The sequence below is a fragment of the Lithobates pipiens genome, unplaced genomic scaffold (assembly GCF_037356315.1).
Source record: "Lithobates pipiens isolate NorthernLeopardFrog02 unplaced genomic scaffold, aLitPip1_a1.2 Scaffold_23, whole genome shotgun sequence".
Taxonomy (NCBI): Eukaryota; Metazoa; Chordata; class Amphibia; order Anura; family Ranidae; genus Lithobates; species Lithobates pipiens.
In genome coordinates this window covers 312251243-312268214 of record NW_027507785.1, presented here as the reverse complement: position 1 = coordinate 312268214, position 16972 = coordinate 312251243, and the positions used below count along the sequence as shown (strand labels likewise).

The following is a 16972-nucleotide window of genomic DNA, read 5'->3' as shown; positions in this document are numbered from 1 at the left end:
AAACAAGGCTTCGGACAGGCTTTGTTAAAGCTCTCTGAATGCCAGTCAAAGCTCCTGTCACTAAATAAAATGGCTAGTTTACAGTCCTGTTTACACCTTGCTTTTTCTTGGGGCTTCAATGAGCCTTTGAGGCTTCATGGGGCTTCAGTGGGGCTTCAAGCAAGCTTTGCCATAGACTTCTATGGAGGCTTTGAAGACTCTTTGAAGCACCACTAAAGCTACGTGGGGTATAATTTTTGAAGCGAAGTCAAAGAAAAAGCAAGGTGTAAACAGGACTGTAAGCTAGCCATTTTATTTAGTGACGGGAGCTTTGACTGGCATTCAGAGAGCTTTAACGAAACCTGTCCGAAGCCTTGTTTTGAAGCAAGTATAAACTAGCCATTAATGTGTGTTGAAGCCCGAAGCAAGTGTAAATGCCCTTAAGGTTTTTTTTTTTTTTGTTTTTTGTTTTTTTTTTATCACAGGGATTTAAAATTACTATTAATACATTTTGTGTTGTTTATGACAGTTGATTATTTTCTTTAACTATTATAGGCACCTCATAGTGCCTGTCTTCTCAGTGTGGCCAGGGAGCCCCCAAATTCTGAATGCCCTTTGGACAAAAGCCTAGATTTCTCCTCTTTGAAGTCTTGCCCACAAGCGAATGAGACTTTATTGGCCTTTGAATGTTGGGGTAGGGAGCTCCAATTAACAGGGGACCAGATCCATAGGGAAGAAGCCAGATAATAAAATAAAATAAAAAAGTGCAAGTTTAGTTATCATTGCAGGCTTGAATCAGTTTAAGCATGAATAACAAAATGTTAAGTCTAGTCTGTTACCTTACTTGCCTATTTAGGACCAGCACAATGTTTTATAAGGGTTCTGCCTCCAGTTGAAGCTGTAGGTGTCTGCAGGAAAAAAAAGGAATACGCTGCTGCAAAATGAGCGATCCTCCACGTTGTGATATTTATTTTTCTGATTCCCATTTATGTTGAAAAATTACCTATTACCTGTGAATTTTGAAGGCTTTGTACAGCCCCAATTCCCAAAAAGTTGGGACGCTGTGTAAAATCTACATATAATCAGAATGCGATGATTTGCAAATCTCATAAACCTGTATTTTATTCACAATAGAAAACATATCCAATTATCAGTTTAAAAAATAATAAAATTGTGGTCATGATGAAACATTCTTTGGAATAAAGGATTTCTCTGTGTAACCCAACAATCTGTATTCCCAAAACTCAGTGCATATAGTGAAGATATTAAAGGACTGTATAACAAGACCAGTTTATTACACTTTAATTGCTTAAGGACCGCCTCACGCCGATGTACGTCGGCAGAATGGCACGGCTGGGCACAAGCACGTACAGGTACGTTGTCCTTTAAGTGCCTAGCCGTGGGTCGCGAGCGCGCCGCCAGTGGCACACTCGCGACCCGGCCCTGAGCTTCGTGATTGTGGGACCCGCGGACCCAATCGCCGCCTGGTGTCCTGCGATCGGGTCACAGAGCTGAAGAACGAGGAGAGGTAAATGTAAACAAACCTCTCCCCGTGCTTCCCACTGAGGCTGTCACTGATCGTCTGTTCCCTGTTATAGGAAAAGTGGGGGTTAACCACTGCCAGTGAAATTTTTACAGTAATCAGTGCATTTTTAATTGCACTGATTGCTGTATTAATGCCAATGGTCCCAAAAATGTGTCAAAATTGTCCGACATAATGTCGCAGTCACAATAAAAATCGCTGATCACCGCCATTACTAGTAAAAAAAAAAAAAATTTATAAAAATGCCATAAAACGATCCCCTATTTTGTAGATGGTAATTTTTGCGCAAACCAATCAAATGCTTATTGCGATTTTTTTTTTTTTTTTTTTTTTTTTTTACCAAAAATATGTAGAAGAATACGTATCGGCCTAAACTGAGGGAAAAAAATGTTTTTTTATATATTTTTGGGGAATGTTTATTATAGCAAAATGTAAAAAATAATGCGTTTGTTTTTTTCAAAATTGTTGCACTTTTTTTTTATAGCGCAAAAAATGAAAAGCGCAGAGGTGATCAAATACCACCAAAAGAAAGCTCTATTTGTGGGAAAAAAAGGACGTCAATTTTGTTTCGGAGCCACGTTGCACGACCGCGCAATTGTCTGTTAAAACGACGCAGTGCCGAATCGCAAAAAGGGGCCTGGTCCTTTAGCTGGAAAATGGTCCGGGGCTTAAGTGACACTCTTAGGGGTCTATTTATTTAAAAAAATAAATTGCATTACGAATGTCACAGCATTCACACTGCCATCACAAATAACTCCATATGTGTCTAATAATATGCTTTTCTATGATTATCAGCTCCATCTAATGGCCATAATATCATTTCCTGAAATGCCTAAATCAGGAAAATACTACATTATGGACATTAGAGGGAGCTAATAATCATAGAATATAAAAAATATTAGACACATTATAGGGATAAATCGTGATGGCTGAGAGAATGCTGTGACTTTCATACAGCAAATTGTTTTTAGAAATGGACCCCTTGGGTCTTGCAGCGAAGGTATATTAAAGCAAACTTAGTCCATCGAGACAAGCACCCATCCAGTTAAAGTTGTTAGCAGATCATGGAGGGGAGCTCACTTTGGCCATCACAGTAAGTGAGGAAACGTCTGTCTCAGGTGGAGCCTCAGTACTCGGTAACCACCCGCCAAAAAAGTTATTGATAGCCAAACTTAGAGGAGGTCCACCCACCCCTGCAAAAATTAAAACCCATTTACACATACTGCAGCTGCTGACTTTTAATAATGGGACACTTGCCAATCCTGGAGTCCAGCGATGTCGGCACTGCTGCTGATGTTTCTATCAGCTGGTGGGTGCTGCCGCCATTGCCGGTAAGGGAACCCGGTAGTAAAGTATTATGGCTTCACGCCGGGTCCCTGCTGTGCATGAGCGTGGCACAGCTGCATTCTCCTACAGGCCTGGTGGCAGAGGGGGAAGGAGCCGAGCTGCTGACGTAATGCGCCACGGCCCAGACTACCGGAAGTGGAGACAGGATATTTGTCAAAGCCAGGTTTCCGCTCCCCCCTCCGTAAGGTGCCAATTGTGGCACAGGAGGGGGGGGGGGGGGTGCGATGACCACAAATGAGCGGAAGTTTCACTTTTGGGTGGAACTCCACTTTAAACTTCCACTATAGGGAGCTGACCATGAGAAATTTGCCATAAGTCCCACCACTTTAAAAATGAACCTTAGGCCCCTTTCACACTACTACTACTTCAACGAGAATTCATGACTGCGATTTCAGGGAATGCCTATGTAACGTGCATCAAAGTAGTACAGGGACTACTTTGAAGTCGGTGCGACTTGAAGACGCACAGATATGAACGGTACTCATTGGAAATCATGGGGGGTACGACTTGTCATGCGACTTTGTAGTCCCAAGTTGCACAAGTGTGAAAGGGGCTTAAAAGTCATGTGGGGGAACCCGGAAAGCTTTTCTTCTTTTTGATTCTTTCCGTGCACTACATGACATAGAAGGGAACATCTGATTGCTTGATAAGGGCGAGATCATCCTTCCCTTGCATTTTGGAACCTCTAGAGTGCCCCTTGTGTTCCTGATCTGCTCTGGTATCCGGCTTGGCGGGCTGTAAAATCTGAAGGGAGCCATGCAGCATTGATGAGCGCTGTTCTCCTCCTCCGAGCCGCTCAGTAGATCTAGTAGACAGCTGAGTGTCAGGGATTCTGAGGACACAAGGGGATCAGTGTAAAACCTACTTAAATAAGGCCGTATGTCAAGACTTGGCATTAGATAAGGCTATCTACGTTTTTTTTTATGGACTATTATTTTTCACACTGGTAAAGGAAACGTGTTGTGATTGACATATGTTGATGACCTCTACTAAAAATGTTAGTCTGTATAGATGTGCAGCTGATTCTTTAGCCTCTGAAGACCTCCTGCTCTCTAGCTCCCTCATCACCTCCTCCCATATTCGCCTCCAGGACTTCTCCCGAGCCTCTGGAATTCCCTACCCCAATCTGTCAGACTATCTCCAAATCGATCTATTTTTAGGCAATCCCTGAAAACTTTTCTCTTCGGAGAAGCCTACCCTGCCTCCACCTAACTCTTCTTTTATTTTCTTCATCAGCTCATCTCTCACAGTCATTACCCTTTCGTATCACTTGACCCTCCCTCCTAGATTGTAAGCTCTAATGAGGAGGGCCCTCTGATTATTCCTGTATTGTATTGTATTGTAAATGTAATGTCTGCCCTCAGGTTTTAAAGTTCTGCACAAACTATCGGCGCTATATAAATCCTGTATAATAAGAATAATAATACTACTTTGAACCACTAACCCGGTTAAAATTCAATAATAGACAATAATAATAGGTAATGGAGGAGGGGAGCTGGACACAGATTTTCACGTCTTATCAACACGTGGACAAAGTTGATACTTTTGGCCTGTATTCGGCAGATCACTATAAAGAGGGGGATCCCCCAGGCCAGGACATTCACCCAAGTTGAGAAATCCAAGTACACGACATTGCCAAAAGTATTGGCCCACCCTTTGCAGTTATACCAGCTTTAACTCTTCTGGGAAGGCCGTCCACAAGGTTTAGGAGTGTGTCTATGGCGATGTTTGACCATTCTTCCAGAAGTGCATTTGTGAGTTTAGGCACTGATGTGGATGAGAAGGCCTGGCTCGCAGTCTCCACTCTAAGCCCCTGTACACACGGTCGGAGATTTCCACAACCAAATCCGTCAAATTTTGCCCGTCGGATCTTGTCCGAAACTGTTGCATACACACGGTCGGACAAAGTTGGCGAAAAATCCGATCTTTGAGAACGTGATGACGTAATTTCGTTACGATGGGACTACGTTCAGGCTAGTAGCCAATAGCTTTGATGTAGGAATTTGATCTGAGCATGCGTGGCACTTGGTCCGATCAAAATTCTCTACACATGATCGGAATATGTCCGACCGGCCCAGTTGGTCGGGAAATATTTCCAACATGTTGGAAAATTGGGTCCGACGGATATTCCAACGGAATCAGTCCGATGCATACCACACACAGTCGGATTATCCGACAACACGGTCCGATAAGACGCATTCCGACAGATTCTCCGACCGTGTGTACAAGGGCTAATTCTTCCCAAAGGTGTTCTATCGGGTGTTCTCGCTCATCCATGTTTTTTATAGACCTTGCTTTGTGCACTGGTGCGCAGTCATGTTGGAACAGGAAGGGGCCATCCCCAAACTGTTCCTACAAAGTTGGGAGCATGAAATTATCCAAAATGTTTTTATGCTGACGCCTTAAGAGTTCCCTTCACTGGAACTAAGGGGCCAAGCCCAACCCCTGAAAAATAACTCCACACCATAATCCCCCCCCTCTACCACCAGTTCTCAAAGCAAGGTCCATAAAGACATGGATGAGTGGGTTTTGGGTTGAGGAACTTGATTGACCTGCACAGAATCCTGACCTCAGCCCAATAGAACACCTTTGGGATGAATTGGTGCAGAGACTGCGAGCCAGGCCTTCTTGTCCAACATCAGTGCCTGACCTCACAAAGGTGCTTCTGGAAGAATGGTCAAACATTCCCATAGACACCCTCCTTGTGGACGGCCTTCCCAGAAGAGTTGAAGCTGTTATAGCTGCAAAAGGTGGGCCAAGTCAATACTGAACCCTACAGACTAAGACTGGGATGCCATTAAAATTGGTGTGCTTGTAAAGGCAGGTGTCCCAATACTTTTGGCAATATAGTGTATAAAAAAACTCTCAACTGAGGCAATACACCATTGACAAATAGTGTTTAATAGGTCAAAGAGCGCCGAAAGAGAGGATGTTATAAACAATAGTCAGTGCTGGTGTTCACACTACAAATAGAATAAGATGGCTGTTTTTTTATTGTCACAGGTACTTCTATAGCGCTGTAAATGTATGCAGTGCTTCCCATATATATTGTACAATCACATCGGTCCCTAACCTCAAGGAGCTTATAATCCAAGGTCACATTCATATACTGGGGCCGATTTAGACAGGATCCAATTAACCTACCAGCATTTCTTAGAATTGTGGGAGGAAATTGGAGCACCCAAAGGAACCCGCACAGGGAGAACATGCAAACTCGTCAGGTTGTGTGGCGGTTCAGATTCAAACCTGTGACCCTGGTGCTGCCAGGTGAAAATGTGAACCACTTGGCCACTGTGCTGCCTGGTTTCTACTGTGAACATAAGCGCAGCACCGACTGTTTCTTCATTACATCCTCCGTCTGCAGATGGCCGGTCTGCTTAATGCCGCGTACACACGATCGGAATTCCGGACAGAAAAAGACCGATGAGAGCTTTTCATCGGAAAATGCGACCGTGTGTATGCTCCATCGGAATTTAGCTGTCCGAATTTCCGCCAGACAAAAATTGATAGCATATTCTTAATTTTCCAGACGGAAAAACTTTCTATCGGTAATTCCGATCGTGTGTATGCAATTCCGACACGCCAAAAATCACGCATGCTCAGATTCAACTATGAGATGGAAGCTATTAGCTACTGGCTATCGAACTTCCTTTTTCTAGTCCCGTTGTACGTTATAAACAATCTGAATTTTTGATGTGACCATGTGTAGGCAAGACAGCTTGAGCCGAATTCCGTCAGGAAAACCATCGGAGCTTTTTCCGACGAGAATTCCGATCGTGTGTACGCGGCATAAGAGTACTTTTGAATCCATTTAACATTCTGCCATTTCACCCAGCCCTGATGGAGGATTGTGTGGCACTTGAAATGCATTGGGATGATGTTCTCTGCTCTGCTTATAGTAACCAGTTGAACAAAAAAGACTTTAGGATTTTTCATTTGGCGCTCTCTGACTTATTACACTTGGATTTTAAAGAGGAAGTAAACCCTGATGAGTTTACTTCCTCTTTCATTCCCTGTAAAGGTAAAGCATCGCATAGTAGTCCATTATGTGTCACTTACCTGACACAGGAGCCAGCGAAGTCACCGCTGTCCCCTGTAGTTCCGAGCGTCCATCTTCTTGGTGGGTCTCCGTGGGTCTCGCGAGCAGCACTGTGATTCGCCGGAGCAGCCAAGACTCACGGCATTGCCGTCATTGACGATGCCCCGCTCAGTGCGCCTGCACGCCGCTGTCTACGGCGCATGCGCCGTAGATGGCGGTGCCCGTCTTCGAGCAAATATCTCCTGAACCGTGTAGGTTTAGGAGATATTTATTGGACCTACAGGTAAGCCTTAATCTAGGCTTACCTGTAGGTCAAAGTGGTTTGTAAGGGTTCGGGGGTTAGTGTTTCTTTCCTTTTGGGCGATTGGTTCTTCCAATGAAATGGCTTCCTTTGCTGTTTTTCTGCTGTAGGTTTTAATATTGTTGCATCTTTGTCTATAAGCTTCGTAGTTTTAAGAATTCTATTATATCTAAATCTACCAACAAATCTTTACTGCGAGTGCCCACTTTTTGTGGGTATAATATGGTAATATTATTGTTCAGTAACATTCTTGTCTGCTTCTAACCGTATTATAACAGTATGCTCTGTGCTTGTTTTCCAGGCTAAACTTACAAACTGTTTGCTGCCACTGTTATATATTAATACAGGGCTGGACAAATGAAATCAGGATTTAGGGGAAGATTGTTACAGCTGGGGAACCAATGGGCAAATGGATAGTCCGGAATGTGCTTTTTTTTTTTTTTTTTTTTTTTTTTTTACACTATATCTGTGCAGTGTTCTGGATTTGCAGGGACGGTAGCAAGTTCCTGAAATCTATACCTTTTAAAACGTCCTTAGACAACTGTAACATAAATTAGCAGAGGTTATATAGATGTTTCTGCCAAATGAATATAATAAAAGCATCCTAATCCCCTTTTACCTTCATGAAATAATAATAAAATTAATATTCACAACAAAAAACTTTAGAAATACCTAAAGCAGCGGCAGTCCATCCATTAGGGGCACCCGGGCACTGCCCCCTCTATCCACACCACCCGCTATATGTATAATAGATTCATGCATAGCATGAATCTAACCACGGGCCGCCGCAGCCACCCCCCTATTCATGCGACCGACCCCTTTCAAGACGCCGGGCGCCTGAATTACAGCGACGGCTAATAGGCTTCAAAATAAGGTGGGCTCGTGGCGCAGGGCATTGTGCCATGAGCCCACCCAGGTATTAATTTACTGTTGACCCACTGATCCTGAATCCGGCCAATCAGAAGCAGGTGTGAGACCCATTTTCCGGCAGGGGGACGGGAGGGCTCCGTCGTCATGACCCATGGAGAGCAGGGGAACGGGAGGCCTTCGCCGTCATGACCCATGGAGAGCAGGGGAACGGGAGGCCTCCGCCGTCATGGCCCATGGAGAGCAGGGGGACGGGAGTCCTCCGCTGTCATGACCCATGGAGAGCAGGGGGACGGGAGGCCTCCGTCGTCATGACCCATGGAGAGCAGGGGGACGGGAGGGCTCCGCTGTCATGACCCATGGAGATCAGGGGGACGGGAGGCCTCCGTCGTCATGACCCATGGAGAGGAGGGGGACGGGAGGCCTCCGCCGTCATGACCCATGGAGAGGAGGGGGACGGGAGGCCTCCGCCGTCATGACCCATGGAGAGGAGGGGGACAGGAGGCCTCTGCCGTCATGACCCATGGAGAGCAGGGGGACGGGAGGCCTCCGTCGTCATGACCCATGGAGAGCAGGGGAACGGGAGGCCTCCGCCGTGATGAACCATGGAGAGCAGGGGGACGGGAGGCTTCCGCTGTCATGGCCCATGGAGAGCAGGGGGACAGGAGGCCTCCGCTGCCATGGCCCATGGAGAGCAGGGGGACGGGAGGCCTCCACCGTCATGGCCCATGGAGAGCAGGGGGACGGGAGGCTTCCGCTGTCATGGCCCATGGAGAGCAGGGGGACAGGAGGCCTCCGCTGCCATGGCCCATGGAGAGCAGGGGGACGGGAGGCCTCCGCCGTCATGGCCCATGGAGAGCAGGGGGACGGGAGGCCTCCACCGTCATGGCCCATGGAGAGCAGGGGAATTGGAGGCCTCCGCCGTGATGACCCATGGAGAGCAGGGGGACAGGAGGCCTCCGCTGCCATGGTCCATGGAGAGCAGGGGGACGGGAGGCCTCCACCGTCATGGCCCATGGAGAGCAGGGGGACGGGAGGCTTCCGCTGTCATGGCCCATGGAGAGCAGGGGGACAGGAGGCCTCCGCTGCCATGGCCCATGGAGAGCAGGGGGACGGGAGGCCTCCGCCGTCATGGCCCATGGAGAGCAGGGGGACGGGAGGCCTCCACCGTCATGGCCCATGGAGAGCAGGGGAATTGGAGGCCTCCGCCGTGATGACCCATGGAGAGCAGGGGGACAGGAGGCCTCCGCTGCCATGGTCCATGGAGAGCAGGGGGACGGGAGGCCTCCACCGTCATGGCCCATGGAGAGCAGGGGGACGGGAGGCTTCCGCTGTCATGGCCCATGGAGAGCAGGGGGACAGGAGGCCTCCGCTGCCATGGCCCATGGAGAGCAGGGGGACGGGAGGCCTCCGCCGTCATGGCCCATGGAGAGCAGGGGGACGGGAGGCCTCCACCGTCATGGCCCATGGAGAGCAGGGGAATTGGAGGCCTCCGCCGTGATGACCCATGGAGAGCAGGGGGACAGGAGGCTGCCGCCTAGCAGTGGAAGCCACTGGTGAAGAGATGGGGTAAGTGCTACCGATCGGTGGGGGGAGATTTTGTGTTGGTGGCATACTGTTGCGCCCCACCAAAAAAATTGCCACTGGCCGCTACTGATTGCAAGTGCAAAATTATCACTTAATACACTGTGTGAAATAAATACATTGATAAATGAATAAAGTGTGCAGTATGTTTTGCACTCCTGTGACCCGTTTTCAGCAGACAGCAGGCTGAAGTCTGCTCTCTGCTGACGTCACAGAGTCGGTCCAGGCTCGGGCGTCCTCACAACCATAGATTCGGAATCTGCCCAGATCCCTGGACCTGCACTCGACTCAGCCTCTCAGCGAGCCGCTAAGAACCTGCGCCAGGCGATCCCGCCCCCTCCACAGCCCATCGCTCCAGTGAGCGAAGAGGGGGTCAGACCAGAGAGCAGTGACTGACAGTCAGCAGCTCTCTGCTCAGGGAGCTGTGAGAATTTACCGGTCTGCGTTGTTCGATCATTCATTTCTCAGTGTTAGGGGTGCCGGGGGACAGATGCAGTATTGAACCAATGCTGCATCCACCTAGGTAAGTATCAAAGTATCATGCATTAAGAAGACAAAATCACTTGACAAACCTTACAATCACTTTAAGAATGAATTAATAGTGTTTTTTGCTTGTTGCGCTCACATATAGTTAAGTTCCGGTAGCGTGCTCGGTATTCCTCAACTCTGAAGCAGTGGGATGACTCTTGGGAGAGGAATGGGCATTACTAAAATATAATCAGAGCTGGAACTTCCCTCTTCCTGATTGGTGAAGATTGTCCAGCCCTGAATTAAGATGACTTCTCAGGCTTTGGTTTCTAATGTGTGACTACTAATGATTGTCTAACCCATGCATGCTTTGTGGATTAACAAGTATTCATTTTTATTAATGTAGGGCACAATTAAAAGAAACTTGTCAAGTAAGTAGATTTATTTTTTTATGTGAGATTTTGGATCTAATTAGTAATTGTTTTGACTTAAAGGATAGCACAAGCCTAATCTATATTTTAGTCTTTGGTTGAGAGAGGTTTGGAATTTCTGTCACTTTTTTTCCTGCACTCTATGGCAAAGATTTCTTCTTCCTACTTGTTTCTCTGAAAATGTGTCACCAAGAGACCAAGAGAATGAGAAGAAAATCTACAAAATGGGACATAGATGGCAGTTACGACACTCCATCCACTCTCCAAAACTAAAATAAAAATGATTGGCTGAAGTTGCACTTTAATAATGTTTGATATGAATTCACAGTGTATACCCAATTAATCCAGCCTTTTACGCTTGTGTGCATTTACATGCACTGTTGCTAAGAAGTTTGTCGACATTCACCTTTGCTGCCAGCACTGCTGATCACTACTATAATGAAGAGAAACCGGCGCCCGAGGAGTCTTTGAAATGTAACACTTCCGACAATGCCGGTTTGCTGTTCCTCTGGGGGTGGCGGTTTGCTGTTCCTCTGGGGGTGGCGGTTTGCTGTTCCTCTGGGGGTGCCGGTTCCTCTGGGGGACGCCGCTTCCCTGTTCCTCTTGGGGACGCCGCTTCCCTGTTCCTCTTGGGGACGCCGCTTCCCTGTTCCTCTTGGGGACGCCGCTTCCCTGTTCCTCTTGGGGACGCCGCTTCCCTGTTCCTCTTGGGGACGCCGCTTCCCTGTTCCTCTTGGGGACGCCGCTTCCCTGTTCCTCTTGGGGACGCCGCTTCCCTGTTCCTCTTGGGGACGCCGCTTCCCTGTTCCTCTTGGGGACGCCGCTTCCCTGTTCCTCTTGGGGACGCCGCTTCCCTGTTCCTCTTGGAGACGCCGCTTCCCTGTTCCTCTTGGGGACGCCGCTTCCCTGTTCCTCTGGGGGACGCCGCTTCCCTGTTCCTCTGGGGGGGGGACGCCGCTTCCTCTGGGGGGGGGGACGCCGCTTCCTCTGGGGGGGGGGACGCCGCTTCCCTGTTTCTCTGGGGGGACGCCGCTTCCCTGTTTCTCTGGGGGGACGCCGCTTCCCTGTTTCTCTGGGGGGACGCCGCTTCCCCTCTTCCTCTGGGCATGTCGGATCCCCCGGCTCTCTGAGCATGTCGGATCCCCTGTGTCTTATGTGATGTTGGGGCTGGCTGGAGTGCATGGTGGGAGACCAGTAGTTTCGGCACTTCTGAAAGTGTGGGATTCTGAAGATTATTTGGGCAGTGGTTTCTCTTTTTTATAGTAAAGACTGGCAGTGCAGGGAGTGTGTTAATTCTCTGTAGGGAGGACGTTCTTTTAGTGACAGTCGTTTTAAGATGCAATTTGTAGGTGTGGTGCAGAACATAGAATGATTATTTTGATAATTGAAGTGGGGTTCAAGCCAAATGTTTTAAAGTTGTTTTTTTTTTTTTTTTTTTTACTATTATTATTCTTTTACTCTCCACAGATTCACTGTAATCTTTCAGAGCTCATTCATTCTTAAGTGGTCTGTTACAGTGTGTTCGTGTGCATTGTGTTAAAGTGGTTGTAAACCTCGGTCATGAAATCTGAACAATGCACATATACACTATAATGTCAAAAGTATTGGGACACTTGCCTTTACATGAACTTTAATGGAATCCCAGTCTTGGTCCGTAGGATTCAATATTGTGTTGGCACACTCGTTGCAGCTATAACAGCTTCAACTCTTCAAAGAAGGCTGTCCACAAGGTTTAGGAGTGTGTTTATGGGAATGTTTGACCATTCTTCCAAAAGCACAAAGTTGGGAGCATGAAACTGTCCAAAATGTCTTAATATGCTGATGCCTTAAGACCCCTTTCACACCACACTGCTGATAGCGTGGGCGGTAAAACGCCGCTATTTTTAGCGGCGTTTTGCGGCGCATTTCGGCCGCTAGTGGGGCACTTTTACCCCCGCTAGCGGACGCGAAAGGGTTAAAACCGCCCGGCAATACGCCGCAATAGCGGCGTTTTGCCGGTGGGATTACAGCGCTGCCCCATTGATTTCAATGGGGAGCAGCGGTAGAGGAGCGGTTAACACACCGCTCCTTCACCGCTCCAAAGAAGCTGCTGGCAGGACTTTTTTCTGACATCCTGCCAGCGCACCGCTGTAGTGTGAAAGCCCTCTGGGCTTTCACACTACAAACAATGGTGCAGCTTCTTTAGGGCGTTTTGCAGGCGCTATTTCTAATGCTATAGCGCCTGCAAAACGCCCTGGTGTGAAAGGGGTCTAAGAGTTCCCTTCACTGGAACCAAAGGCCAAGACCAACCCCTGAAATACAACCTTACGCCATAATCCCCCCCTCCACCAAATGATTTGGACCAGTGCACAAAGCAAGGTCCGTAAAGACATGGATGATCGAGTTTGGGGTGGAGGAACTTGATTGACCTGCACAGAGTCCTGACCTCAACCCGATAGAACACCTTTGGGATGAATTAGAGCAGAGACGGCGAGCCAAGCTTGCTCATCCAACATCAGTGCCTGACTCCACAAATGTGTTTCTGGAAGAATGGTCAAACATTCCAATAGACACACTCCTAAACCTTGTGTTTCCAGAAGAGTTGAAGCTGTTATAGCCGCAAAGGATATGGGCCAACTCAATACTGAACCCTACGGAACAACACTGGGGTGCCATTAAAGTTCATGTGTGTGTAAAGGCAGGCGTCCCAATAATTTTGACAATATAGTGTATGTTTTAGTGTTTACTTGTCTATCTCTAAAGCTCAAGTGTCGTTTCTCTCTTGTGCTCCGTTCCTCTGTTATCAGCATTTGTCACTTCTGAGAAGTTTTCCGAACACATAAGATACATTTGTGATGGGGGAGGAGAGATCAGCACACAGCTTTGTATCCTTCCCTTGTTCCTGTGTCCTGTATAAATGGGGGTGTGTCCCTTTCCTCCAATCAGCTCTCACACACTACAAGAGCTATAACTGCAGCTCTCCACCCCCCTCCTCTGTGCTCCTGACAGATGAAGGATTTTATCACAATTCCGTACTTTTGAAGGGATGTAGAGAAGACTGCAGATAGACAAGTAAAACTTATGAAGGAGGATTTTTTTAAATCTCTGTGTATCACCTGAAGCCAGTCACTTCACTGGGTATATTAGAGGGTTTACAAACCACTTTTAAGACCGCACATTCATTAGAAATGGTCTGCCAGCGCACTGCAAAGGATAAATAAATGTGCATGACCCCTTTGTCAACAATGCAGTGTGTCGTGCCATGAATGGTGCTGCAACACATTGCACATAGAGCAAGCACATCGCCAAAACCCACATGTGTAAATGGGCCCTTGAGGGTTATTTTCTTTGTGTTTAACAATGTTCAGATTTTTGTTGGGTGACAGATCATCATTTCATATGGACAAGTATATTGGTCAGCAATTTAATTAAAATGGTGTTGATTCCATTTAAACCCTTAAAAAAAAAAAAATGTTTATTTAAAGATGACCACTGAGGAACCTGTGAAGTTTGGGATTGCAGAGTGAAGGGAACAGTCTATGTGTAAATGATCCCTTTGCAGCCTTGGTGGTGACATTGAACGCAATGACGTTCCCCCGGCAATGTCCTCTTTCTCTGCTCTCATGCTTTCCCACTGAGGTCAGTGATGGCAGCATGCAGTTCTGTCAGCCTGGAGCAGTGGAAGCACTGGAGGGAGGAGATAGCCGGAAGGACTTCATAGCGTCACACTCAGCCAGAAAAGACATTTTTATGAGTGCCTTTCATATATGAATTGGTAGATGTATAGTGTTTACCTGTATATCAGAAATACTGTGCATGTTCCTACAGGACAGCTGCTGAAATAGGATAAGCTAAAGTTGGATTCAGACTTGTTGGCTTGCCATAGGTGTGCGCAGCCCATTGCATTGGCGCGGGTCTCAAACTGGCGGCCCTCCGGCTGTTGCAAAACTACAAGTCCCATGATGCATTGCAAGGCTGACAGTTACAAGCATGACTCCCACGGGTAGAGAATGGGACTTGTAGTTTCACAACAGCTGGAGGGCTGCCATTTTGAGACCCCTGCATTAGGGTGTGCACCCCAAAGCTCAAACACACATGCCTGTCTCTGCAACCTCAGCTGCACAGGCAGGGCCGGGACAAGGGGTGGGCAGAAGGGGCAGATGCTTTTGGGGCAGAAGGGGTGGATGCTTTTGTTACAAAGCTGACAGGAGTAGTGACATTGCTGCTAACCCTAAGGGAAGGGGCGGGGGTGCAGTTTGGTATCTTTGCCCTGGGCATTGGATGACCTTGTCCCAGCACTGTGCACAGGACAGTGAATGAATGGGAAGTGATGTGTGCTGAGAAGCTTCCTGTTCATTCACAAATTGAATCATAGTAAACAGTTTACTATGCTTCAGTTATGAATGAACACAGCGAGTGTGTCCGTTTAGAAAAGGAAGTCACTGGTAAATGATATATTTACTAGCCCCTTTCCCACTCTCTGACCTGAAACATCCCCTGCAGCAGCTCGGGGGAGAGCAGAGGAGGGAAGCCAGCAGCACTGCAAGATGGGGGGGGGGCAATACTGGGGAATCGGCACTGCACGTAGCAATTAGGGTGTGCCCAGGTACACCTGATATGCACACCTTTGGGACTTGCTCTGAAAGACAATATTTAAAATTACTGGTATAGATGCTGCAGTCTATCACAAAAAAACTGATAGCAGGCAGAATCTTTATTGTAGAAGAGTTGGGCTGTACTGCAAGTGAGCAGAGCAGGGGCTGAAGGAACGATAAGTGTGTGTGAAGAAAGATGGATATTAGCCACTTTCTATGCAAAGGTCATATGAGCTTGTTTTTTTTTTTGTTTGTTTTTTTTTTCAGCCGGTGACCATCTTTCAAGTAAAATTGATAAATTTGCTTTATAATAAACCCAGAAATGATGAGCAATCAGTCGCTTCTGGGGTTCAGTGCTGTCATTCCTTGGCTGCTGTGGCTAGGGAAGAAGCTCATCAAGCTTGATCTGTGCTTGATTAGTGGCAGAGGTGCATTAGGGATCTAATAGACCCTTCTTTTCTCCATAAATGTCACCTGCCCATTCAATCGCATAGGGAGCTTGTCAGCACCCTTGGGATGGCAATAAAGTTAAATGACAAAAAGTGTCAAATTAAATTAGGATAAAATAAATACAATAAAAAAAAAGTTAAACCAACTCTGTCTTCCTGAGCCTATACATAAATGCAAACGTGTAGAAACAGCAATTGCGCCACGCGTGAGCTATTGCTGTAAACGTGGAGTGAGAGCAATAGTTCTAGGGTCATAATTCATGGTCAACTTTAAATTGATAAACTGTAAAGACCTTTAAAATGAAAATTTTAGGTACCGCAGTTTTTCACCGTATTACAAGCGCATTACAAGCACATGCAATTTTAAGGCTTGTTCGGCATCTGTTTCCTCAACACACCCCATCTTTTAGATTTTACCATAAATTGGGTATTCTATTGTGTTTGTGTGCACTAAGATTCATTTTAGCTTATTTTTTCCTGAACAAATATGGCCTAGTCTGGCTTAATCTCATGCAACAAAAAAAAATTGCAACTGACGCCAATTTATTCTACAAGGCTTCTCTTTTCAGAAAAATGTGTATTGTTGGTTAAGTAAGAGAGGATTAAATTATTTTCTTAAAAAATAAATAAACGATAAAAAGAATCTTAAAAAAAAAAAAAATAATTTCATAGTAAAAAAAAAAAAAAAATGCAAATTGTAAGTGTTTGAAAAATTGCTCTGGATGCAAAGTGGTTAAAGACAATCGATCATTTCTCCTGGTCACCATAAGCACTCATTGATCTTACCTGCCGCTTGGAGTTTATGTAAATTTTAATAGCTGGAGCTGCTAGAAATGTTTTTAAGGACAGGGTTTTTTTTTTGTTTTTTTTTTAGCTGCTTGACTGCAATAAAAATATTACTGACATGTTCACCATGGGTCCACTTTGGCTGACATACGATAGTGATATATACCAGCTAAAATGAAGTTGACGGAATTCTGTTAATTAACGGCGTCCTCCGAGATTCCATAACGTTTCTTCTCTCAATCTGTACAGGTGAAGAGATTGCTAGGCCGAGGCGTTCAACTCCCACAGCCGAACTTGCAAGGTTAGTTTTATTTCAGTAAAATGAATTTTCCTTCCCTCTAGGGCAGCCAAAGTAAAGCATTGTCATCATATGGTAGTAATATGTCAGATCTATGTATAGCCGTTTAATATAATGATATCGCATAGAAGCGTTGACGCATGTGTGGTAACAGCACTCTGGCTTTACGCATATCGGATATCATTGAGTTCAGAGGGCCAAATTTAGCAGCCTTAGCGAACGTAAAACAAAAAAAGAATTTGCCTACACAAATCACTTAGACCCCCTTTCACATTGGAGCATTTTGCAGGCGCTATAGCGTTAAAA

The 16972-nt window shown here is 46.4% G+C and overlaps 1 protein-coding gene across 6 annotated transcripts in view; it reads left to right on the top strand.

Annotated features, from left to right (window-relative positions):
• SGIP1 (SH3GL interacting endocytic adaptor 1) overlaps positions 1–16972 on the top strand; it is a 250209-nt gene that overhangs the window by 140509 nt on the left and 92728 nt on the right. For all 6 annotated transcript variants that reach the window (XM_077450532.1, XM_077450530.1, XM_077450528.1 and 3 more), the window contains exons 7-8: positions 10535–10559; positions 16618–16669. In XM_077450532.1, the coding sequence (XP_077306658.1) occupies positions 10535–10559; positions 16618–16669 (77 nt within the window). The remainder of the gene's footprint in view (positions 1–10534; positions 10560–16617; positions 16670–16972) is intronic.